General features: G+C 40.8%; 1 protein-coding gene across 1 annotated transcript in view; it reads left to right on the forward strand.

Moving 5' to 3' along the window:
- The window catches only part of LOC124292437 (ubiquitin carboxyl-terminal hydrolase 25-like), a 39,052-nt gene extending 14,708 nt beyond the window's left edge, over nt 1–24,344 (forward strand). Inside the window, 10 exon segments of the mRNA XM_046729517.1 lie at nt 1,643–1,663; nt 2,925–3,153; nt 4,012–4,185; nt 6,713–6,864; nt 7,940–8,124; nt 19,343–19,427; nt 19,800–19,879; nt 21,560–21,686; nt 22,753–22,939; nt 23,507–24,344. Of these exon segments, the coding sequence (XP_046585473.1) occupies nt 1,643–1,663; nt 2,925–3,153; nt 4,012–4,185; nt 6,713–6,864; nt 7,940–8,124; nt 19,343–19,427; nt 19,800–19,879; nt 21,560–21,686; nt 22,753–22,939; nt 23,507–23,691 (1,425 nt within the window). The 3' untranslated portion in view covers nt 23,692–24,344.
- Nucleotides 24,345–27,072: the final 2,728 nt, after the last annotated feature.

Raw genomic sequence — 27,072 nt, forward strand, 5'->3', positions numbered from 1 at the left:
TCAAATGTCAGTAGTCTGGCCTTGAAGGCTTATGCAGATTTAATCACCACTGAGACATCAGTATTTCTGAAATTCTGTCAATTTAAATAAGAAAATTGAAGAAAAAAAATATTGGTTATTTTTAGCACTCACATTATTCTTACCTTCCACCTCAAGTTTTAAGTTGTCATCTTCATGACATGACACTCCTGAAATCAGTCCAAGCAAATTTCTCTTATCTGAAAACAAATATTTGAAATCATAAAAGAATTATCATTATGTTCAAGAAATTGGGGCTCTGTAATTTTTCTAATGCTAAAGATGTGAATAGGATAGTTATATAGGGAAGGGAATTGACCTCCAAAAGCATAATCAATTGTTGAGGCCACTTTTTGATCAATTATAGATATAAGATAAAAACAACTGTTAGACCACATGAAAACAAAGGTAATCAGTCCTCAGTTTTAATATGACAATTGAAACCAATAGTCATTGATTCTGTAAACATATTTTTGACTGGCAGCCCACAAAATATCCATAAACTAATTATTTGTTTGATCAGTGCACCACTAATTAACAGCTCTGGACAGTTTGTAAATATTTACTTAATACTTACTTGTTACCATAATAACATTTTGAAACAATGCTTACCTTCTACAGGTTCTTTATTGTGTGGGAACAAAGTGGAAAAGTCAGTGTCTTCAGGCTTAAACAAGATTTACATGATGTTAATTCAAGTTTGTTTGAACAGTGTAACTTACATTACCAAACTTAAGAATTTTTTGTATTTCATGTGCACAAGTTTTGTCAGCCAATTTACAATGTTTAACTTAACTTTTGAAGAAGAAAAAAGAAGAAAAGAAAAAAACAATTAGGATTTGAACCTGAATGTCTGATAACAGAAAAAAATTGAGAATCCATCACTGTAACCACTAGGCTACAGATTCTACTGTTATTATTTGTCACTTCAAGCTTATATATACACTTTGCAACAATGTGTCACTTGACGTCTGCTTGCTTTTCAAATCTGCTAGACCTTGATACAATGTTCTTATTCTAACAATATTAAATGTAGCCTGATATATCCTAGAAAACATCAAGGTACATTATTTTTGTTAAAATGTGTATGTTTATACACAGTTACATCCAGTGGAATGCCAGTGTTATTTGACAGTGACAGGTGACACAGAGGGGTTTGCTAAACAGATGATAGAACAAATATGATAAAATTCTAGCATAATTACAAGATTCTCACCTTTAGAATGCTGCCTGATCATATTTTGAAAAATCTTCTGATGTCTTCTTATTTTTCCAGCAGTGATCAACAGGGTCTCCAAAATACTACCCCTTGTTTACCTCAAAGTAATCAGCCTTGAGAGTCCCTTATGATATTGAAATTTTTAATAAACATGTTTGATAAGTTCATTTTAGTGCTCTAAAACATTCAAAATAGTAATGAATCATGGTATAGTTGTGTAAATGTGACTGGCGGATAGTTTTCAGAGATATTACTTTACGCCAATGTTTATTTTTGAGATGTTGTATGGGGCAATTTCATACAACAGAAAAAATGTACTTTTATGCAGAGTTATCATGGTAGAACATTGAAACTTGAAGATCATACCTTGGTCAGAGTTACAGGAGAAGTGACTTGAAGTAACAGTATGATGATGCTATGCAAAAAGTGAGTACATGATGTATTGCAAATAATCTTTATATTCTCAACTAGACATATCCTGGATGCTGGTATTACAGACTGATTTGTTCCCCAGTTTGAAATCCTAGACATATCCAGGATGCTGGTATAACAGACTGATTTGTTCCCCAGTTTGAAACCCTAGACATATCCTGGATGCTGGTATAACAGACTAATTTGTTCCCCAGTTTGAAATCCTAGACATATCAGGATCTGGTGTAACAGACTGATTTGCAGTTTGGTGACATAACAGGATGCTGGTATAACAGACTAGATTGATTTGTTCCCCAGTTTGAAATAACCTAGACATATCCAGGATGCTGGTATAACAGACTGATTTGTTCCCCAGTTTGAAATCCTAGACATATCCAGGATGCTGGTATAACAGACTGATTTGTTCCCCAGTTTGAAATCCTAGACATATCCAGGATGCTGGTATAACAGACTGATTTGTTCCCCAGTTTGAAATCCTAGACATATCCAGGATGCTGGTATAACAGACTGATTTGTTCCCCAGTTTGAAATCTTAGACATATCCAGGATGCTGGTATAACAGACTGATTTGTTCCCCAGTTTGAAATCTCAGGAGACATATCCAGGATGCTGGTGGTATAACAGACTGATTTGTTCCCCAGTTTGAAATCTTAGACATATCCAGGATGCTGGTATAACAGACTGATTTGTTCCCCAGTTTGAAATCTTAGACATATCCAGGATGCTGGTATAACAGACTGATTTGGTCCCCAGTTTGAAATCCTAGACATATCCCAGGATGCTGGTATAACAGACTGATTTGTTCCCCAGTTTGAAATCTTAGACATATCCAGGATGCTGGTATAACAGACTGATTTGTTCTAGACCCAGTTTGAAATCCCTAAACATATCCCAGGATGCTGGTATAACAGACTGATTTGTTCCCCAGTTTGAAATCCTAGACATATACCAGGATGCTGGTATAACAGACTGATTTGTTCCCCAGTTTGAAATCCTAGACATATCCCAGGATGCTGGTATTACAGACTGATTTGTTCCCCATTTTGAAATCTTAGAGATATCCCAGGATGCTTGTATAGCATCTACGACTGATGTATCAAGTTAGTCCTTTTTGTAAGATGAGCCAGTAATATTTGTCACAAGCAAAGTCAGTAAGATTTCCCATGATTGATTTTAAATTTTGTCCAGTCATATTATTTTGGAAGATCTAATATATATCCAGGCTATCAGTATAGCATACACTGTTGTTCCTCAGTTCCCCTACCATCTCCATGCTGTGCTGGTTCATGAGGGTCAGGCGGCGTCGGGCCACTACTGGGCCTACATTTATGACTTGACCAGGGAGAAGTGGCTCAAGTTCAACGACATCACCGTGTCCGAGTCATCCTGGGAAGAGTTGGAGAAGGAGAGCATGGGAGGCTACCACAATGCCAGTGCCTACTGCCTCATGTACGTGGACCGCAGCAGACTGGAGGCGTTAGAAGGTAGGGTGTGGTAGACAGTGCCTCAGTGTGATGTTATTGAAATGACAGTGAGTTAGTGAAGTAGTCCAGATTCAATGTGATACTGCAATCTGATGATAAACAATTGTGAAAGTATATCCAAGAAAGACAGGGTTAGTGTCTGTTAGGCACCACAGATTCAGTTGAATGTAGAGGTGATAGTTGTTACTGGTGTTCCACTGCCTGAAATACAGAGAAATACTGGAAAATTCCAATGTTGTGTTAGTCAACATCTTTTTCAGAAATATCAAGGTCATTCTTATCATCTGAGAAATGACACCATCTGCAACCAGCTTGCTGTGTATAACTGACTGACTGAGTTTGGTTTTACTCCGCTTTTAGCAATATTCCAGCAACATCACGGCGGGGGACATCAGAAATAATGTCTGTATGACATGTTGTGACCATAACAACAACTACAAAGTTGTCAATGTACAACAGAAGTCTCCAGTGTATTTAGGGTCACAGCAAAATACAGATGAAAGAACCCGCAAAGATCTGGGAAAGAATTGGTCTTCAGGCAACCCATGATTGTCATAAGAGGCATTTAACTGGATGGGGTGGTCATCCTCATTGACCAGGATGATGTGTCATCATATCCCAGCTCTGTGTGCTCATGAAGTTGATCACTGGATCGTCTGTCCAGGTGCAACTGTTTACACACTGCTGCTATATCGCTTAAATACACTGCTTAGTGTGGCATTACACAAGACACAAACAAACATACAAAACAGATGAAATAATAAGTGTGATATATTGTGGTATGTGTGTTTTGATAATGCAAAAGATATCACTGGTTGATTGGAGAGACAGATGTTCACTGTGGGTTTGTTGTTCCAGGGAAGCAGCGATCAGAGCAGGTAGAGGCTCTCCCTCCAGACCTCGCCGACCAGGTGATGGATGACAACAAGAAGTTCGGGAAGGAGTTGGAGGACTGGGACCGAGAGATGGCGCTGAAGAAAGTGGGCGGAGACTCTGAAGTCACTGACCACAGGATGCGAAGCGACAAGCCAGGTGAGCTAATTCCTCACAAATGAATGAACAAGTACAGTTTGTCAAGACAGTGTGTCCTAGTGCTTGATATTACCAGAATAATTGACTGAGTTTAGTTCCCTACATGAGTCGTGTGAGGTCGAACTCTGATAACTCAATATCTCGGTTGTCTCGATATAATTTCTCGGTCCTGGCAAAATCCTTCATTATTTATCATTATTTGAACCCTTTTAACTCGATACGGATGTCTCAATATTTCAGATATCTCGATATGATTTCATGGTCCCGACAAGCAAAATTACTCTTTTAACTCGATATTTGCACGTTAAGTCGATATACACCTACCTTTCTCGGACAAGTATCCATCTGAACTGTGACTGTCTCCACGTGTTTACACACACGCTGCGGCATGAATCAAAGGTAGCGGTAGTGTAAGCTAATTAAGGCTAATTGAGTTGTAGCTGTCACTTGTTTGTTTATCTTACTAGGATGTACTCCCAATTTCAACTTAACACTCCTGATAACGGATTATAGTATCGAATCAAAACATAGTGAGAATCTAGTCAGGGACTTGTGTCATCACGTGACAAGCAATTGATTGTGGAGTTGTTACTAAATCGCTGACTGAGAAATGCGGATTAGGAGTCAATTGAACGCTATTGTGTTTTGGGGCTATAACATGTTACCAAATGGTAGGTCTGTCAGTACGGTTATCACCAGGTCTGAGCAATCTAGCAAAGGACCCGGCTTGGTACACCTAAAAAGAGAAAGTAAACAGTTAATAAGATCGAGACCAAGTATGAAGCTATCATCGCGGTTGAGAATGGTGGAAAAAAACTGGAGATTGCTAAAGAATTTGGCGTTCCCCAGAACACACTTTCAACATGGATAAAGAATTCTCAGAAAATCAAAGAGGCATTTGAGAGTTCATCATTCTCTCCAGCAAGAAAACACATGCGTACGGCTAAGTTTGAGGATGTAGATGAGGCAGTTTTGAAATGGTTTAAGACAGTTAGGGATAGTAACATTAATGTATCAGGGCATATGATTATGGCTAAGGCAGAAGAATTGGCAGAAAAATTGGAGGTTAGTGTATTCACATGTACAAATGGCTGGTTAGATAGGTTTAAAGGGAGACACGATATTGTCTTCAAGACGGTTTGTGTGGAGGAGAATGCTGTTGGCACAGCTTCCGATGCTATGAAACAGTGGAACACAAACTTAGCGACACTTTTGCAGTCATATGACAAAGATGACATTTACAAAGCAGATGAAATGGGGTTGTTTTTATCGACTAGAAGCAGATAAGACATTTGACTTCAAAGGTTCTAAATGTCATGGTGGGAACCGAAGTAAAGAACGAATAACTGTTCTTGTTGTCTCAAACATGTCGGAATCTGACAAGTTGCCACTCTTGACGACAGGGAAAGCCCCAAATCCTAGGTGCTTTAAGAACGTGAAAAAGATCCCTACAGATTACCATGCTAACACGAAATCATGGATGACATCCGAAATTTTTGAAGGTTGGGTCAGAAATTTAGATAGAAAAATGCAGAAGAAAAAAGGGAAAATTGCCCTTGTGATTGATAACTGCCCTGCCCGTCCACATGTTCCAAATTTGACAAATGTAAAGTTAATCTTTCTGCCACCGAACACAATGAGCAAAACACAACCCATGGATCAGGGAATAATCCAAAATCTGAAAGTCCACTACAGGAAACACGTAACATTGAAGCATTTGGCCTCCATTGAATCAAAAAAAAAGAAATGAATGTGTCTGTTTTGGATGCCTTAAGATTTGTAAAGATGTCATGGGATGCAGCTACACCAACAACAATCAGTAACTGCTTCCGAAGGGCCGGGTTCACAAATACCAGTACCACTACTGCTACCGATGCTCCCGACGAGTTGTGGATGATGTGATCGCAGCCAGACAGCCAGCCGCCGACGACAGTGATTGCGACTGTGAGACTGACAGTGAGGAACCAGCCCAACCCCCGCCCTCACTTGCACAAGCAACCCCGACGTCCTGACTCGATTTGTGGAATCGAGAGATGGAGGTCGAATGACACAAGGACTTGTTATATATATCAAGAGTGGTTGACCAGTATTGCGTTCATGCCAGCACCAAATGCCCATCAGTTAAAACTTTCTGATTTCTTCACTTCGTTTGTGGAGTAAATCCAACTTTTGTATATTTCAAAATGGACACTATGACGAGATTACCATGTGTATTTGCGATCTCTGTGAGGACAAATAAATAATAGACATGCAATCTACTGTTTTCATTTGTTTTCTTTCATTTCTTTCAGGTTGGTATGTGATGATATGCCCAACTCAGATGTGTCGATATTCGGATAAGTCGATATTTTTTCCTGGTCCCGTAAATATCGAGACAACGGTGTTTGACTGTACCTGGTTCCAACAAATCGGTTCATGCCTAAACCACATATTCTTTAGCCTCCCACATTACAATGACAGGTTCAGAGCCTCAGTTAAGCCCCCAGTACCCAGTTCAGAATTTTATACTTGTGGTGTTCCATTTCAGCACAAACTACAGGCACTCAGACAGTGCACATGTCACAACGTATCAACCTGTCCGTCGTCCACGCCCAGCTGGCCATGAAAGACACTCTCGGCATCGTCATCAACATGATGGAGATGAGTGCTGCCAAGCCTCCTGGGGAGTTGCTGCAAAGTGTAAGTCACGACTCTCATAACAAGACATCATTTCCACTTGACATTGGTCTAAATGACTCTATTTGCTAAGATGACAGGGCCACAAGACATACTGTATAGTGTAGAACTTCAGTGGCTGTTTAATGACTAGGTACCCGTGAAGGTCCAGGTTAGAATATTGATCTCCAGTGACCCATGCTTGTCGTAAGAGGCGACTAACAGGATTGGGTGGTCAGTCTCGCGGACTTGGTTGACACATGTCATCGGTTCCCAATTGCGCAGATCGATGCTCATGCTGTTGATCACTGGATTGTCTGGTCCAGACTCAATTATTTACAGACCACCGCCATATAGCTGGAATATTGCGGAGTGCTTAGTAAAACTAAACTCACTCACTCACTAAAGACTAACTGGTAGCAGTGTCAGTAGGGATTTCAGGCCTGGGGACTGCAGTATGTTAGGACCTCATTAATGTGGGTTTGAATCCAGGGGTTGGAGTTTGCATGCATTATGCTTTTAACCATCAAGCTGGAAATTGTGTGGTTGCTTCCTTTTCTAAACAAACTCAGGCACACCCACTCACTCTGCCTTATAGGGTAGAATGTCGCAGATTAGAACATTCTTGATTCACATCCTTGCTCAGTCGTTGAAATTATGGCTTGCCTGGGCTCCATCAAAATTGTTCCAGTCAAATTTGAATCCTGGCGCATCAACATGGATACGATATGGACACTTCAACTTTCAGGCCTATTTTTGAACACTTCCAGAAAACGTTTCAAGAACTTATAATCCTGTGATCATTCCCGACCGCGTCATATCAAAAGACGTTTAACTATGGTACTTGTTGGTCCTTGCCTGGCGCTCGGCATTAATGGGTACACCAAGGACTGGTCGGCTCGGAGTCAGTATAATGTATCTGAGTGGGGTATTCATGCTTCACTGCGGCATGGTATCTCAGTGGGCTAGCACTATAAAACCAGCTTAAGTCTGGGCTAGTACAAGCAGCCAGACATACACATACACGCGCATGCACGTCGTCATATGAGCGAAATATTCTCAAGCACGAAGTTAAACCCAATTCACCTCACCTCTTCAGATTATTATGGGAGAGCTGAGGAGTCTAGCCAAGTTGGAGAAACAGTTTCCCAAGAAGCCCCTTGACGACCTGAGGCTGCGGATGGTGAGCCTGTATCTGTTTATGAATGGGACAGACGAGGACACGCTGAAGTGGGTTCTGCTGGAACAGATCACGTACCTAAATAGGCTGGACACTGAACAGAGGTGAGTAACAAGTACTGAATATACTTTTACATCTCAGGTAGGAAGAATGCAGCTGATGACAGCATATTTTAAATTTTTCCTTATCCTGACTCATGCTCTTTTTGCTTGTCTTCTTCTTGCGAACATAGTGGAACACTTGTATCTCCCTAATTGAAGCTCCCTTCAATTTAAAATCACTAATTAGTATTCACCACGAGTTACCCCCCTTCCACAAGCGCGTGAACGAGGGCGCCACCTCTACCCATGTGCCTCACTCTCTCCTTCTTCGCCCAGTGAGCTGGACGTGAGAGCGCCTGTGTCTCCCGACACACTATATCCTTTGAATTATATTTAGTTAGTTACCTCGTATAGACATCTATAGAGGTTTAGCTAGTATCCTTCAACGATTATATATTGATATTTAGTCGTTTTCTACAGTTTATTCACGCGGGGCTGCGTGTTTGTTTTCAGTGGATTACGTTGATGAAAATTCTGTACTATTGCAGATTACGTTTTTATGCTGCTGCTGATCCGCCTTTAATATGATGTACGGCCATGTTTATTATATTCACATTGCAGTTGCGGTACTAATTTATCCAATTCTACCTTTTATTAATATTTACTTTGCGTTTGGCACGACAGCAGATAGGTCGTGTATGCAGAGTCTAGTATGACTGATACACGAACCCTCGCCAGTCTACTGCTGTTGGCCGACTCCCCTCGTGGTGGTGTTCCGCCAGAGTGGTGGAGAGGTGTGGGACGTAGTCCGCCATCTCCAAGAAGCATCCTGCTTCCCCAGACATCCCATCGTCGCAGCAGAAGACTAGAGGGTTTTTCTACTACATCTCAACAACCGGGACCGCTCCCATCGAAGTTTTGGGCCTGTATGATGATCAGCCGGTCTTCATACCGGATGTACATCAAAGATTGACCGATGTCGGCACAGATCAGCATGCAGCCTGATGTACCGCGCGCCAGATATCGCGATGATCGCCCTGAGGGTCCCATCATTACCAACACTCAACGCAGACGCCGCACACCCAGGGCAGCGCCGACCTCTGAGGGAAAATCAACGAAGTCTACTAGGACTTTCTCAGCGAGATTGTTCCAGCCGATGACCTGGACTCTACGATGATCAGCTGATCATCATCCCCGACGACGCCACAAGAAACGACCGGGGACAGCTACAACGACATCAGCAGAGATCACCATGCAGCCTGATGCCTCTACACTGATGTCGGACGATTTTCCGTGGACCCTCCATTAACACCGCAGATAAAGCACCGACACGACCTCGCCGCAGACCATCCCAGAAGACATGATGCGACAAATTATGAACATCATGGAGGACCAATATCTCGCGTAGCAGGGTCCCGAGCCTAAGCGAAGGCTCCAACGTAGACAGCACCCCAGAGGCACCCCGTCAACGCGTAGCAGCCAGGACGATGTCACCTTCGCGAAGGAAGTCACGGACCACCTTGACGAAGGACCTAGATGTACAGCTTCAATCTGTAGGCGAAGAGTTTATTTTGCTATATATACATTTAGCTTAAGTCTAATCTTATCTTAAGCTTAGTACTATGGTTACACTATAAACATATTAGCTAATAAACTCTACAGAGTTTTTGGCTATTATATATGTAGCTTAAGTTAATAATATCTTAAGCACAATACTATACTCATATTGTAAAATATATTAGCTAACAAACTCTCATGGAGTTCTGCTATATATATGTAGCTTAAGTTCATTATATCTTAAGCACACTACTATACTCATATTGTAAAAATATATTAGCTAACAAACTCACTTGAGTTTTGCTATTATATATGTAGCTTAAGTTAATTATATCTTAAGCACACTACTATACTCATATTGTAAAAATATATTAGCTAACAAAACCCTACAGAGTTTTGCTATATATATATGTAGCTTAAGTTTATTATATCTTAAGCTCAGTACTATACTAATATTATAAATATATATTAGCTAACAAACTCTACAGAGTTTGGCTATTATATATGTAGCTTAAGTTAATTATAGCTTAAGCACAGTACTATACTCATATTATAAAAATATATTAGCTAACAAACTCTACAGAGTTTGGCTATTATATATGTAGCTTAAGTTAATTATAGCTTAAGCACAGTACTATACTCATATTATAAAAATATATTAGCTAACAAACTCTACAGAGTTTTTGCTATTATATATGTAGCTAAAGCTTATTCATATCTTAAGCTCAGCATTATATCTATATCATATAAGTATATTAACTAACAAACTCTAAAGAGTTTGCTATTATATAATTAGCTTAAGTTTAATCATATCTTAAGCTTAGTACTATGTTATATCTTAAAGTATTTTAGCTAACAAACTCTAAGGAGTTTATACTAGCATATTAACAAGCTTAAGTCTATTAGTCTTAAGCATTGTATTAATGTTATATATACTTTATCATAATAAGTACATGGTAATAACCTTTTATATGGCAGCTGATAAGTTAGCAGCAGGAATTCATCAGTTCAGTGCCTTTATGAAGTTCCCATAGGGTTATTACAATCATCACAGTTCAAATCACTAATTATTAAAAATCCAAAGTATTAGATATTCCCACCTCCGTTCGTAGGATGCTACAAGCAAAAGAGCATGAGTCAGGATAAGGAAAATATGTAATTTTTGGAGTAAAATTGATATTTTATACTTATCCTGACTCATGAGGTCAGCCCTCCCATCCTCCCCAAATAACACTTTGGATTTCCCTGTAAATTCAAATGTTGGGCTCAGTATATGAGGAGAGAGTGAGGCACATGGGTAGAGGTGGCGCCCTCGTTCCCGCGCTTGTGGAAGGGGGGTAACTCGTGGTGAATACTAATTAGTGATTTTAAATTGAAGGGAGCTTCAATTAGGGAGATACAAGTGTTCCACTATGTTCGCAAGAAGAAGACAAGCAAAAAGAGCATGAGTCAGGATAAGTATAAAATATCAATTTTACTCCAAAAATTACATTTTCCTTGTTATGATTTCAAACATGCTTCTGGGCTTTTATCTGGACAGCTAGATGCAAGTACTGTATTGCTGGAGGCAGCGTTAAACATAGGTAAAGTCTCAGTGAAAAATCAGAAATGTACTGAATTTGATGTTGGAGCTGTGTTCAGGCTTGTAGACACCATAGGTTTGGGCACAGAACAATGTGCGATTCATAGAACTCTTTCATGCTATTTTCAGGTTCTCCATATACCTTGCTCGTCACCCAACTACACTACCATATTTTTTGCACTATTACCCGCATCTTTTTCCCTCTAAAACTGCGGGTTATGCGGCAGTGTGGGTTATAATCCAGAGCGGGTTATGAGTGGATTTTACACGGAGAAAACATGAATTTTTTTTAAGGAAGTGTTATAAAATACCCCGGGAATGTAGTCGTTGTATGTGCTATTTAAAACGCGACTTTCAATTTCAAATCGAGCGGTGTATCAATAATATGACAGTAGATTTGATTTATGAATAAAACAATCCTGCTTGTAACTGTTATGAAAATGTTCAAAGAGCATACAATGCCGTCCGGTAATTCCGTACGCCTTAGCACATTCATCGCAACCCTGGCTGGGACGCTCGCCAAAATGTCGGAGTTGGGGACGTGTGCAAAAGCGAAAACTTTTTGTCGTTAATTACGTGAATCAGCAATGCTAATACATACTTTATGGACAGCAAAAGTTTATAAATGGTACTGTGAATTTACTTCCGTGATTATTTCATTTCTAAAGCGTATAAAAATAGCAATCGACATTTTGCCATGGAGGTGTCGGGTTCTTGTATGAATATTCATCAGGTCACCATGAACTTGTCGCGACATGTGGGTGGGCGTGGCAGGTATTTACATTGATGTTTTTCGTAATTTAGTCTCGTTGATAATCAATGGAGGAGGGCCACGTGATTAGTTAAAGAGTTGTTAATGTATTTTGCTACAAGATAATATATTGTTTATAAAGAAACAAAATTAAGAATAAAATATTGTCAACACAATCCTAATGCAATTCGTACGATTACAAAGTGATTTCGCTCGATGTAGTGTTGTCACAACAATTAAGAAAATCAGTATTGTTAGTTGCAGTCCTCCCACCTGCGTAAATATCCATCAGTGAAGACGAAATGAACTGAAATGCTATCGTTTCCATATTGGCAGAATACATATTTAATCAAAATAATCATTTGTCAAAATAAATAATTCTAGCTCTTCAGTTTCTGCATGTTATCTTTTTATATTCTTATGTGTTTCATGTTATTTTTAACCATATGAGTATATTGCTATTGCGATATGAATTTGAAGTGTTTCTACTGGCTTAATTTGTGTGGGTGTGGTATTTTCAGCCAATCACATGTCTATACTAAATTCATGCCGGGAAACCCCGACTGATTGGCACGTGGTAGGTCGCAGTACACACTCCGGCGCAGCGATGACTTAGCATAACATCTAATATCAGTTTTACACTGTTACGTAAATATTATGACAATACATATTTATATTTCAAACTGGCTGCATCGTTTTCTCTCCATAAAGCCTCGATGACAGCACGTGGGTACAACCCATGTAAACAAAGGATCGCCGCGCAAATCGAAATAGTGGTGGTACACGTTTCTGGATATTTTCTCAGTGAAACTAAACCATTTTAGCAACAATGTTTAATTAGATGTGTAGTCCCATCAAACATAACAAAAGTTACGAATTATGTACATTATATTGAATGGACTGTTAAAAACGCCACATTTTTCTGGCGGTGGCAGAGGCTCGCCGCAAGGAATTCTGGGTAGGAGAGTTGTCGCAGTGCAGCCAGACATAGAAGTTAGAACGACACATCAGTTTTAATCATTTATTTTGTAATAACAACAATGGATTATGTTTATTATTCAGAAGACATGATGATTTATCCCGAAAGATTATTAAAGTTGTCTGAAACATGAATTTACTACAATATTTCCATTCGGTGCGGTCTACTTCTAAAATGGTGACGCTACTCATCCGTCAGCCACACGATGTTCAATCGGTCAACGACACTAATATTGACAATTTATTACATCAAATAATATGGAAAAAAGGATATATAAAAAAGAAGAAGGATAGCAAATTATAACGATTTTGAAAACTTTTTGATGGCAACTCCCAATAAAGGTACGCTAGATCCTGGCTACTGAAAGATATTCCGCGTCTTACTTTTAGTTTTACACTGAATCGCACAAAAGGTTGCGGGTAATAGTAAGGTGCGGGTTATGTGTAGACTGTGTTGTCGAGATTAACTCCAAAACTGGGGTGCGGGTAATATTCAGGAGCGGGTAATGGTGCAAAAAATACGGTAATTAGATTATTTTTCCTTATCCTGACTCATGCTTATTATGCTTGTCTCCTTCTATGTGAATGATAGTGGAACACTTGAAATCCCTTGTAGTTCCCTTTAAAGCGGACGTAAAAGAACACTCACCCCAGGTTACCTCCCTTGCGTACTTTCCCGCCAAAACAGTCATATGACTAACCATGCTTGTCACTCTCTCCTCCATCGCCCTGGTGGATGGTTGTGTGAACTTTGGAGTCCCTATACGGCACTATATTTCTTTTAGTTTCAATCCTATAGCCTAAATTCTGCTGTATACGGTTTTTGGTCTGTATATTATTCATTGTATATTATATAGGAATTATGTTCAAAATTACATAATTATCTTGAGTTTTCATCTCTTGTAATTTTTGTTTACTTTTGATGAAATCGTGTTCTCTTTGCAGGCACAGGTTATCTGTGGCTGATCCACACCCCTTATGTCCTTCTTGTACTACTTTATGTTCTTCACAATTTAGTGATTATTTATGGTCTGTACATAGACGCTCGAAGGACAGGGTACGAAGATTATCTCAAGTCATGGCTGATAATCCTAGAGATAGCATGAGTAACCGTGTGTTGCAAACTACATCTGAAATTCATGTTTCCAGTGAATTGCCGATTTCGTCTCAGGGGAAGGCCTCTATCCCGATTGACATGACTGCATCTAAAAAGAGGGCATCTTCATCAGAGTTGCTGTCATCTCAGACTAAGAAGCAGAAGTCGTCTTCAGCAGTGTTGCAATAGAAGTAGACGTCAGGGTCGAGATCCTCTTCGAAGTCATCTCCACCAAGTAAGACTACTCATCAGAAGTCTTTGAACGAAGAGATAGTGCCTCCTGCTGAACCAGACGTTTTGATGACCCCCCTATTCTACTGCCTGAAGTTACAACTATCAGCAGAACGTCGCAGCATCCATCATTGACGAGATCTACGACGTCGGTATCTGGTTCATCACATCAGATATCTCAAGAAGGGCCGTCAGCTATGCAGACATCTGGCACCAGAGGTAGCAGTAGTATCTCCTCATCGCAGCTAGAACGCAGATTGGAGGAAGACTCCACGTTCTCAGAGGCGTCGTCAATTCCACAGCAGACTCAGCAGTCAGCGCAGAACTTCGACCCAGGAGCGTTCATGAAGCAGTTCACACAGCAAATGATGTCCATGATGGAGCCGCGGTTCGCTGAAAAGAAGGCTGCTTTCAAGAAGATCCTTACCGGCAGAAGTATCTCCAGTTTACACTCGTGAAGGTTCTACGAACGTCACTGAAGTGGATGAAGTTAGGGAAGACCTATCTTCGCATGGCCTTTCCAGTCGAAGGGGATCTCCATCGAGGCGTGATCGTACTACATCAGACTCCTGTAGATCTCACAGTTACAGATCAACATCTCCTTCATACAGAGGAAATCACGTCCGAAGAGAAGACCAGTCACGAAGGGAGCATTCGCGAATGGAAGATTACCGGAAGGAGGATCCGCGAAGGGAGCATTCGCGAATGCACTCGCAAAGACACAGTTCATCAGAGCGAGAATCGACTCATAGAACAGATAAAGAAAGTGATGGTATCTTCTCGGATTGAGAAGTTACATCTTGGATTGCGAGTGGTCTGGACTTAGCATCTCCTTCCAAAGAGACAAATGAGGTACTCACGTACAAGATGTTGAACGAGGACTCTACTCTCTCACGATCCCACCCATTGAACCTGTGGTTGGAGTCCTTGCAACTCTCAGCACAGCATTTGACAAAGCTACGAAATTCCAGAGTCAACATGTCCCGACATTTAATGCAAGAAGATTTCCTTTACATCTCATGGAACCATTTATGAAAGCTCAGGAGGTGGATGAGAACTATAAGCTTATTAACGAGGGTCGCAGTAGGTCATACAAAGTAGAAGATAAGAAGATCGCTCAACTGGACACAACGACCAGGCGGACCTTTTTTGGGCCTGCAATATCCAGAGCAATCAACGAGGCGCTTATGTCAAAGTTCCAGCATTCTCATGAAGAGGAAGACAGGATTATTCTTTCAGCCTTATTTACCCAGAAGAGAGATCAGCATTTCATGTCGGAACATCTAGTATCTACGATGGCAGGCCTTACACTTTTAAGAAGACAGGGTCTCCTTTCATCTTGCTTCTGGAGCAAAAGATTTACCAAGCCACTCTTAAAAGTCCCATGGTCAGCGCCCACCTTATTCGGCGGAATACCCAAAGAGAATTCCAAGGAGAAATTTTGACTAATCTACAATATGAAGAAATTCAATCAAGATTATCTTCTCAAACCAGGTAGATTCATTTAGAATGTTTGTTGAGGAATCTACTTAGAAGAGCCGGTCTGCAACACACATCTATACGTCTCTGCAAGGTTGGGGAGCTCATCACGGAAACAAGGTAACAGCAGGAAAGTGGTTGAGAAGGGAGCAACAACTTCACATCAATCAATTGGAAATGAAAGCAGTAATCAACGCCTTACAATACTGGTGGAGTCTTCTAGTCAAGAGAATGTTGACAGTTCACACGGACAACACCACAGTGGCATACTACATCAACAGACAAGGCTGAACAAGATCGCCAAGCCTCTTACAGCTCATATTCCAACTGTTCGAACTAGTAGACAGCCTAAACATTTGGATAAAGGCGGCGTGCCATATCCCAGAAGCAAAGAATGTCCTGGCAGATGCTCTATCTCGTCCACAGCAACCATCCCCAACAGAATGGATGCTCCACCCAGAGGCATTTCGACTCATCATACAGGAATTACAATCCCCGCTCATGGACCTGTTTGCCACAAGGTTCAACAAACAGTTACAAACATTCGTCTCTCCAGTACCAGACCTGCAAGCGTGGGCAGTAGACACACTGAACATACCTTGGGAAGGACTAAACACATACGCGTTTCCGCCCCAGTTCTACTACCTCAAGTACTCGAGAAAATCAAGCAGACGACAGTCTTGCAACTGATTTTGGTCGATCCCTACTGGCCAGCAAGAATATGGTTTCCAGACCTCATTCAGGAACTCGGAAGTCCAACCCTGAAATTACCAACGTGGACGAACCTACTAGTACATCCGCACACCAAACAAGCTCACAGAAATTGTTTCAGCTTCACGCATGTACAGTATCAAAACTTGCTTGAAGAAAAGAGGATATTCTGCCAGAGCAGCAAACGCAGTAACTTTAGCTCTACGCAGATCAACTCGCAACTTGTATGATGACAAGTGGCAGAGATTTGAACTCTACGCACAGCAGAAAGGCTTCACAGCAATGAAAGCTTTGCATCCTCAAGTGGGGATTACTGGTGTCACCCATGACAGACGAGGAGACTGAAAGGTTCGACCTTGTCTACATATCTGGCGGCGATCAGTACAGTCATCACAGTGAAGACAGGAATCAAGCTGACAAAAGTGCCAGAACTACTCGCTCTATTATGCTCCTTTAAACTGGAAGATCATCAAAAGAAATTGAAGGCACCTGCTTGGGATCTCAATGTAGTACTACAACATCTCACCAGTGATGCTTGTGAGACTTCTGAGCAAACGACTTTCGAGTTACACACTCAGAAAACTCTATTTCATTTTATTTTTGTGATAATCACACATGTGCTTTTCAGTGATTCTCAATGTTGATTGGTCAGCTGAGCAGAGAAGAAATATGATTGGTTGACGGAACTACTTTTCATGATCCAAGTTCATTGACAACTTTTACCGTTTCCTTGATAATTAGAACGTGCTGTACTCACACATTCCGATATTTAAGAGAAAACATAAAGGTTAAAGAATGTGAATACTCTTTTTTATTAGACATTATTATTTTGCAATAAAATTGCGTTATAAATAGTAGTCTTTTTAAAATAAATAACCTTAAAAAAACAACAACAATTGTTTGCATTGTTTGTAAACAAACATGGCCGCCATCAGGCTAACCCCGATTAAGGTCAATGACCTAGTTAAAGTTGATGGTGACGTAGCAGGAAGACTGATAAGAATATTACAGCCCTTGAATTCCTACAACCTGTTTGTTGTTAAAACGTTACCTTAGTGTGACATGTGAGTTGATCTGCCACAGCATCCATGCCATCGAACCAGAAAACAGCTTCTTTCTTATCGGAGTCAGTGCTAAATGAATTTTTGAGCCACACATTCCTAATCAGTCCGAGAGGTTTGTCCCAGTATCTGATGCAGAGATTGACACATTTCATTGACTCGGATTCCCGACTAGAGTTATCCTTCATCGAACTGCTGTACTGTACTGGGACCAATGACGTGACTGTAACACGCCTTCCACAGAACAAAATGTTGTTTAATCTTCAAACCTGTTGGGTTTGTAGACAGAAAACCTTTTCTAGATGAATTCGTGGGATGGTTGTCTTTTAGATTTCCAAAGTGTGTTTCAACACTACACCGTCACCCTGTCACTAGACACACGTCAGTCGTGAATGAACGATGTTCCGTAGCACTGATACTTGAACTGGACACAAACAAGAAGACGGAATTTTAAGTGCCTTTTAATCAAATATTGTCTGGTACTATTTTCCATAAGCGTAGTTATGCTATTATCGCTGGAGTTTAATACACACAGAGACATCTACTAGACACAAACAAGAAGACGGAATTTTAAGTGCCTTTTAATCACATTGTCTACAGAGACATCTACAGACGTCTCAAGAACAACAATATAAGTATGGATGAGAGCCATTATACTGAGGGCCTATAAAGCAGCAGGACTAGATCCTCCACGAGCATCCAACCCACATGAAGTTAGAGCTCTGGCATCTACATTCGCTTTACATGGAAACTGCTCGATCTCATCTATAATGAAGCGCTGCTTTTGGAAATCGGATACGGTGTTTGCCAACCATTACCTCAGAGACATTGCTACTGAAGACGTATCCGGCATTCACCAATTTGGGCCACTTGTTGTAGCACAGCAATTAATGGTTTCACAAAGGCGTTGAGTTAGGAATCTCACCCCTGTTATCACATGACAGATAACCTTCACTCCAGAGTCTGGTTATAAGTCCATATGTATGTCTAAGAATAGACCAGTATGAGTGATTTAGACCCTGTACTTGTATAGAAGATACTCGTACATGGAAAGGGTGGCAACTTATATGACAAATCCACATGAATCTAGTAGATTCACATGTCTTAAAGAAGTCTGTTAAGTATTGTTCCCTACGAGTTGACAGATTAAAGTTGAAAGAACAGGATCGTCAGGAAGTGCTGTATTACAGTTCCCATGGGGGGAGATACAGGACGTATCTAGGACAGCCGATAAATCCGGGAAAGTGGCTTGACCCACCACCTATCCCACGGATACTGGAAGCATAATAAGCATGAGTCAGGATAAGGAAAAATATGTATTTTTTTTAGTAAAATTGATATTTTATACTTATCCTGACTCATGATGTCAAGCCCTCCCAACCTCCCCACTAGATGACACTTCGGATTTAATGGTAGATCCAGGTGTCGGGCATATTACGGAGAGAGTGACAAGCATGGTTAGTCATGTGAATGTTTTGGCGGGAAAGTATGCAAGGGAGGAAACTCGTGGGTGAGTGTTCTTTTACGTCCGCTTTAAAGGGAACTACAAGGGATTTCAAGTGTTCCACTATCATTCGCATAGAAGGAGGAGACAAGCATAATAAACATGAGTCAGGATAAGTATAAAATATCAATTTTACTCAAAAAATTACATTATGGTGAGAATCGTTTAGTGGTCAGAATCAGTGACTTTACTGAAGGTGTGTCTATGTACATGATGATGTAGGATGTCAGTCTCTGTGTTTGATACACAAAGCCATTAAGAAAGTGGTCAAGTATACATTTGTTATATTTGAGATAATACTTTGTCAGTTAAGCCTTCTCATGTGTTTCAGAACGAAGTCTTTACGTGCTGCGGCTCAGGAGATGATGACGAACATCCAGAGAGAGAAGGGCGAGCAGGGTCTGAGACTGCATGAGGTATAAGAATGAAGATAAACATTAGGTGTTTCCAGTTTTAGAATGTTATTTTATCCATGGTACTTTGTATTTTACCTGAACACAGTTGCCAGGTTTAAGGTGTTAACATTTCGAAATTACCTGCTCTGGGTGAATTCCATGTAGACTGCTGAGTAGTGTGTAACAGGATGTATCATAAATATATACACAAGCACACATACACATAGCTATACACCACACCACACCACACCACACCACACCACACCACACCACACACACCACACCACCACACCAAGAGACACCACACCACACCACACCACACCACACGCCATGAGACAGCACCTGCAAGGCAGTGTTGAAACATCAGGCTATATGATGAGCGTTTTGTTTCAGGCCTGGCATCGGAAATACCATCAGTTCAGGGAAGTGGTGTACCTCTTTGTTAAAGGTCTAGAAGCCTATTATAAAGAAAGGTAAGTTAATCTCGGACCTCAAGACGTTTGATCTGATGATCGTTCTCATGCTGCTTCCAGCCCAGAATAGCAGCTACATGGTTAAGGCATTCACTCCACATGAGTACAATAAGTCAAGCTCATTTCTGGTCTCCTACGCCGCCTCCGTGGTGTAGTGGTTAGATCGTCCGCCCAGGGGCGGTGGGGTAGCCTAGTGGTTAAAGAGTTGGCTCGTCACGCCGAAGGCCCGGGTTCGATTCCCCACATGGGCACAATGTGTTAAGCCCATTTCTGGTGTCCCCCGTTGTGATATTGCTGGAATATTGCTAAAAGCGGCGTAAAACTAAACTCAGTCAGTCAGTCAGTCGTCCGCCCAGAGAGCGGAAGGTCGCGGGTTCGATCCCCGACCGCGTCATACCAAAAGACATTAAAATATGGTACTTGTTGGTCCCTGCCTGGCGCTCGGCATTAATGGGTACAAGGACTGGTCAGCTTGGAGTCAGTATGATGTGTCTGAGTGGGGTATTCATGCTTCACTGTGGCATGGTATCTCAGTGGGCTAGCACTATAAAACCAGCTTCAGTCTGGGCTAGTACAAGCAGTCGCACATACACATACACACGCATGCACGTCGTCATATGAGCGAAATATTCTCAAGCATGACGTTAAACCCAATTTCACCTCACCTCACCTCTGGTCTCCTACACTATTATGCTGTAAGATATTGCTAGAGCAGAGGACATGGAGTACTGATACCAGCTCCAGGCTAGAGTATATTGCTAAAAGCCGAGTAACACCATCCTCAGACAATCCTCTTTTGCCCATTGGTTATATTGAATGGTACTCATTGATCTATCTCCTTGGTGGTGCCATGGAGGTCCTGTAATTGGAGCCACGACGCCGTGAGATTAGAGTAGGTCCCTGACGATGCTGGTCATCAATGGCGGCCAAATGGGTCAGTTGGTCAGGTTCAGTGTCATATTTGGTACTGTGTCAAGGTGACCCGTGAAGATCCGGGTCAGAATTGGTCTTCAGTAATCCATGGTCTCCCGCCTTGATGTTGCTGGAATATTGCTAAAAGCGGCGTAAAACCAAACTCAGTCAGTCAGGAATCCATGGTTTTCGTAAGAGGCGACAAATGGGATTGGGTCTTCAGGTCTGCTGACTTGGTTTTCACATGTCATTGTATCTCAGTTGCGTAGATTGATGCTCATGCTGTTGATCACTTGATTGTCTTGTCCAGACTCGATTACTTACAGACCGCTGCCATGTAGCTGGAATATTGCTGAGTGTGGCATAAAACTCTCACTCACTCACTTACTCACTCGCTCACTGTGTCAATATACACCAATAGCATGGATCAATGCTTGCAATATTGATCACTGGTTTGGCTTATTCCACCTTGCCATGATGTGGCTAGAGCAATCACATTGCAGCAGTAGACTGTGTTAGATTGATCAATATCATGTCAGATAGTGGATAAACGAGTAGGTGTTTGAAAGACTGCAGTCCAACTGTTTTAGAGTGCCTTGGCTCTTGTTAAAGCTGTGTCCAGTATGAACGTGTAATCTCAAATATAACGTGTGTTACTGTGTTCAGTCGTCCGAGTGTGACACACTCACCACACACACTTGTCTGTACATATGAAGCAACGTTTCTGTTGGACAAGATCAAGACTACAGCCATTGTGTTGTGTTGCAGGTTTGCAGAAGCAATGCCTTACTTTAACATAGCGTGGCATTACAACACTGAGGTGATCGAGGGCAAGAGTGAGAACTTGGGGATGAGTAAACAGCTTGTGGCCTTTTACCAGAGGGAATGCTTAGAGGTGAGTAGATCTCCAGCCAGAATCTGAGAAGAAGTAAATAGCAAGGTATAGTCCGTTTGGCTCAAAAGTGGACCGATGAATTGCAATCTAACTCGAAAACTAATCAACATAACATAATCAATGAAATGCTGATTATAATCAAAACATCATACCAACTCTGTGAGGTTTTTGCAGAATTTATGTCCTAAAAATAAAAAAGTTGTTTAACAATCTATCATTAAAATATTGACACAGTTCACTATTTGTTACGAGGGAGGAGTGCAGAGAAAGGGACAGCCAGGTGTTCGAGAACGGATGGAGACGGCACAGCACATGTCAATGAATAAATAACTTTGTCTGTGAACGTGCTTCTCGAACACCTGGTTGTCCCTTTCGCTGCACTCCTCCCTCGTAACAAACAGTGAACTGTTTTAATATTTTAATGATAGTTTGTTAAACAACTTTATTGTTTTTAGGACAAAAATTCTGCAAAAACCTCACAGAGTTGGTATGATGTTTTGATTATGATCAGCGTTTCATTGAGTATTTTATGTTTATTAGTTTTCGAGTTAGATTGCAATTCATCGGTCCGCTTTTGAGCCAAATGGACTGTAATTCTTTGAATTCTCTGGGACTCTGGTATTGAGCAAGACTGACTGTGATGGCATTGCTTGCTCATGACATCAACCACTGGTATTCCTGGACCACAGTTACTTCCATTCCCCCCATGTATGGTGTACATCATCTTCCTGTCTTCCTGCATGTTGTGGGGTGGTGGGGTAGCCTAATGGTTAAAGCGTTGGCTCGTCACGCCGAAGACCCGGGTTCAAATCCCCACATGGGCACAATGTGTGAAGCCCATTTCTGGTGTCCCCCTCCGTGATGTTGCTGGAATATTGCTAAAAGCGGCGTAAAACCAAACTCAGTCAGTCAGTCCTGCATGTTTCAGAACACAATGATCCTGTACAGGCTATAGTGATTTACTTCATGTTAACTGGATAATGCATTACGTTGTTGAATAACGTTTGCTATGATGAAGTCATCTGTCATTCGAGATTGAGTTGACATGTCATATTCATTTCCACAGAAACTGAACGCTTGGTCTGCGCAGATGTTTGAAGCTGAGGACGACATCTCCGAGATGTTGACGACCATGATGGATCTGGTGCTGCCTTCTATGCCAGCTCTCTTCCTGTCTGGCTTCTCGGATGACACGGCTTCTGCAGAGGAGATGAGGGAAAGGTGGTGTTCATTCCTTGGGCAGGACCTTGATGGTGAGAGAACTTCTTCATGTCAGTCTGTCAGGGAAGGGGGGCGGTAGGGTAGCCTAGTGGATAAAATGTTCGCTTGTCACGCCTAAGAACCGGGTTCGATTCCCCACATATGTACAATGTGTGAAGCCCACTTCTGGTGTCCCCTGCCGTGATGTTGCTGGAATATTGCTAAAAGCTGCGTAAAACTAAACTCACTCATTCACTCAATCTGTCGTATTGTTTCTACGGTCTCCGGTGGCCAAGTACAAATGCAAAGACTTACCTATGTCAGCTCATGGATGAAAAGAAAGTTGTAAACATCCGAGACTTGCATCACTTCAGGTTCTTATGTCACATCAGACATGATATAATTTGTATGTACAGATTTTTGGCAATTTTATTTTTCTCGATTTCCTTGGTAACCATTAACACAAATCCCAAAAAAGAGCTGGATTCCGTTTCTGGGGCATAACTCGAAGACAGCTCAATATCTATCAAAGCTACTAGGACAAACATGGATTTCAAACACATTGTCATAGTATTCAAGGATGTAATTTGCATATCTGAGATTTTGCATTGCATTTTCAGAATACAAGGTGGAGAAGTTACAGGAGATTCTCTCGAAGTTGTTTGAGCCAGCGTCAGAGACTCGGTCTGTCAGGACACCATCAGTCCGAATCACAGATATGAATGAACTCTACTATCAGTATAAATCTATCATGGCCACTGCAGACAATCAGGGTGACCTTGACCTTGTGTTGAAGGTTACATAGAAGACATGAGAGATCCTGTAAAGTGTCACTTCCTCTCAGCGGCATCTACCTGTGTTGTGGATGTTGTGAGAACATGGGATGCATAGCACATATGACATAATCCCCTATGTCAAAGATCATCATCATGTATCCTGCACTCATCATCAGGGTCAAAGGTCACCCATAAAAGTTCAAGGTCATGTCATTTAAACAGCCATGCGTGAGCTTTAAGAGACCGAACAACAGCCCAGTTGAAGTCATAGGACAGACCGACACATTACCAGAGGAGCTAGGTCTGGTCAAGGTGGATGTGGGGTCAAGGTCAAGGTCAGGGAAAAGGGAAAACGCCCTGAAAAGTCATGTTGGCCAAGGTGAAGAAAGATGTGCTTGTGACTTTGTGGCAGCAACTCTGTAATGTGCTAATTAACCAACATGAAGATAGCTTGTGTTCACTGGTGATCCGCTTCCATGGCATTGCATTAGAGTCTGCTAGAAAGGCCTGTTTATTTGCCAAAGACTACCGCAGAGAAAAAGCTGAGATTATTCACACCAAGACTTTCTCCACCAACGATTACTTAATTATGATTGAGATCCACCACATGTCTTTTTTTTCTATATTTCTTTGCAAGAAAAGGCTAGTTCTCATTTTGACCAAGGTGTGCTCTCTCAGGCTCTCTCTTCCAAGGTGTGAGATATCTCTTGTGGGAATGTGTGAATCCAGATTGCCAGAATTTCTATTTAATCATCATATTCATCATCGTCATCATCATCATCATCATCATCATCATTGTTGCCAGGATTTTATGGATATTAGTTATGGATTTATGTTTTCCTTTCAAAATACTTTTAGCCTTCACTGAAACTAGAAGAAAATGTAGTACATGTAGTTGTTACGTGTGAGTAGAAGCTGGTGGCTGTTTGTCACCATCGCCAATGTCAGTTATGGAAAGGTCAGCTAAAGGTATTGGGTATTTGAATTGGAATCATGTTTGAAGAAAGTCAATTAAGGCCTAGAAGTTTAGGCTAGAGTTTTGTTTGTTGGTTGGTTTGCAGGTCTAGTTCAGGAAAAATGCTGTGCATTCGGAAGGAAGAGAGTATTAATTATTGCTTCTGAATCAGGATTTACATACTGAATACACATCTATGAATTGTCGTCATACTGAAACTGCTCTTGAAATTGATTTTTCTTCCCCTCAACTTTTGAAAATTCATTTATCCTTAATGAAATCAGGTTTAGGTGGGTGAAGATATTTAGTGTAAAAACTTAAGACATGTTTCCTTGACTAAATAGATTGAAAGTTCTGTGAGGTATTTATTTCATTAAATGCATGTGCAGTGTTCTACCTGCCTGAGCTTTCCAGAGCGAATTAGAAGTGAACATTTCATCACCACTGTCATCATCATCATCGTCGTCGTCATATATCTGAAAACGTATTTTCTCCAGGCCCCCTCACCAAAAAGTGGTCTTCGTGGCAGGTTGATAGCAACTCCCATACTGCACCATGCAACGAGGATCACTCTATGGAAGGAGGCCCAGAATGAGATGGGAGTGTGTGTTTGAGGAAATGCATTGGAATGTATATATTCATCAGTTCACTATAATACTCCTCGTCTCCCATGTCAGGTTCGATCCTACTTACACGATGGTTGTGATTAGTCATCTAGAAATCATTCTCATTTCTCCTCCTATTTAACACCTTTAATCACAGGCTGGACAAATTTTAAACTATTATTTATTTAGCTCCTCTTAAAATTTGTTGTAATCACTCGTTCATCTATTTACACGTTAAAGGCCACAACAAATAAATGCTGTATTTGCAGGGTAGTAGTTAAGTGAGAATCTGACAGTTTTTTATGGTACAGGCCATTGTTTTCACTGTACATTATCTCCTATATTATATTTTATAATTATGGTAACAAAGTCATATCTTCTCAAAACCCTTGTTAGAAGGAAGTATTAGTGAAGATGACAATTTTGTCGATTATGAACTGACTTTTTTTCACAAAAGAGTAATCACTGTACTTCCCCCAGTGAACAGAGATTCTCCTTGTTGCCTTACTTGAGGATATGCTGGAGGTAAAATATGTAGTAATGGGCATGCCAGATAGTTGAAATGTTCAGATGTATAGCTGTTACCATGTTATCCAAAGTAAAATCTTAAAATATCGCTTGTAGATAGATAGATGATTGTAGATTACCCAGACAAGAAAATGCCTGGAATCTTTTGGCCTGTTTGCGAAACCTTTGAATTTAGTTCTATCTTGAAAAAGACCTGGCAAGTTTTAGGACTGTCAGTGTCTTTGAAAATCCTGGAATTTTTAATCTGACTGCAAAAGTCTTTGACATTCAATTTTTAATCTCCATCTTGAGTGAAAAATGCAGACTTCTTTTATAGACTGACAAGAACTTTTGAAATGTGAAAAATATACTCATAGAAACAAATAAGGGAACACATGAAAGTACAAGTGTTCCATCATTTATTTTCAGAATGTCACTCAAAGTGCAATACATACTTTGTGAAGAAACCTGGAAAAGAATAAAGGAACACTTCTACTTTCATGTGTTCCCTTATTTGTTTCCATGAGTATAATGTGTGAAGCCCATTTCTGGTGTCCCCCCGCCGTGATGTTGCTGGAATATTGCTAAAAGCGGCGTAAAACCAAACTCAGTCAGTCAGTCAGTCCATGAGTATATGTTCAAGAAAACCTTTCTGAAGTGATCTATTTATAGTCAACTTTTTGTTAAGTTAAATTTAAAAGAATAAATTTTTAACTAATCCTGCACTACTTACTTCCTGCACTTATTGCTTACGACTCGAAACGTGGCTGTGACAGACGTTTGATGTTGAAAGTGTAAACTGTAATCACTTCCTAGTCTCAGGTAAACATCCGTCTGCGCACGCATCACTGGAAGGTGACGTCAGCCACCTCAGATTATTGCTTTTCACACTCCTCGCAACACGTGTGGTTTGCCAGCTCTACTGATTTGTATCCTATGAATTGTGTTTATTGATAATAAACTGACTTTTGGATGCTTTTCCTTTGTTTTTCAGAGGGTGTAGGTATTACCCTTCTGTTTCTATCTTTTGTAGTACTGTTGTAGTGATGGTGTTTGTGTTAAACACGATAGTTTTCATCACTATTATCGGTCCCTTCGCCATTCAGAACACGTGGCTTAGATGTATTCGTAGTCGCTTGTTCTTGGCTCATGCTTATTTGTTATACTATTATCGTATTTTAAGCCTTAATTCTGGTCTCCAGTTTTTGTCAGTATTTGTGAGACGTTTGTTCTCAATTATGCTGTTTCCCCGCGTGTTCCTCATTACTATTGTAATGTTTTTCACAGTGTGTTTGCTGGGGGTTTCGGCTATGTTGCAGTTTCTATACGGCAAACGCTGTATA

The sequence above is a fragment of the Haliotis rubra genome, unplaced genomic scaffold (genome assembly GCF_003918875.1).
Source record: "Haliotis rubra isolate DU_JTF1 unplaced genomic scaffold, ASM391887v1 Scf517, whole genome shotgun sequence".
In the NCBI taxonomy this organism is placed as follows: Eukaryota; Metazoa; Mollusca; class Gastropoda; order Lepetellida; family Haliotidae; genus Haliotis; species Haliotis rubra.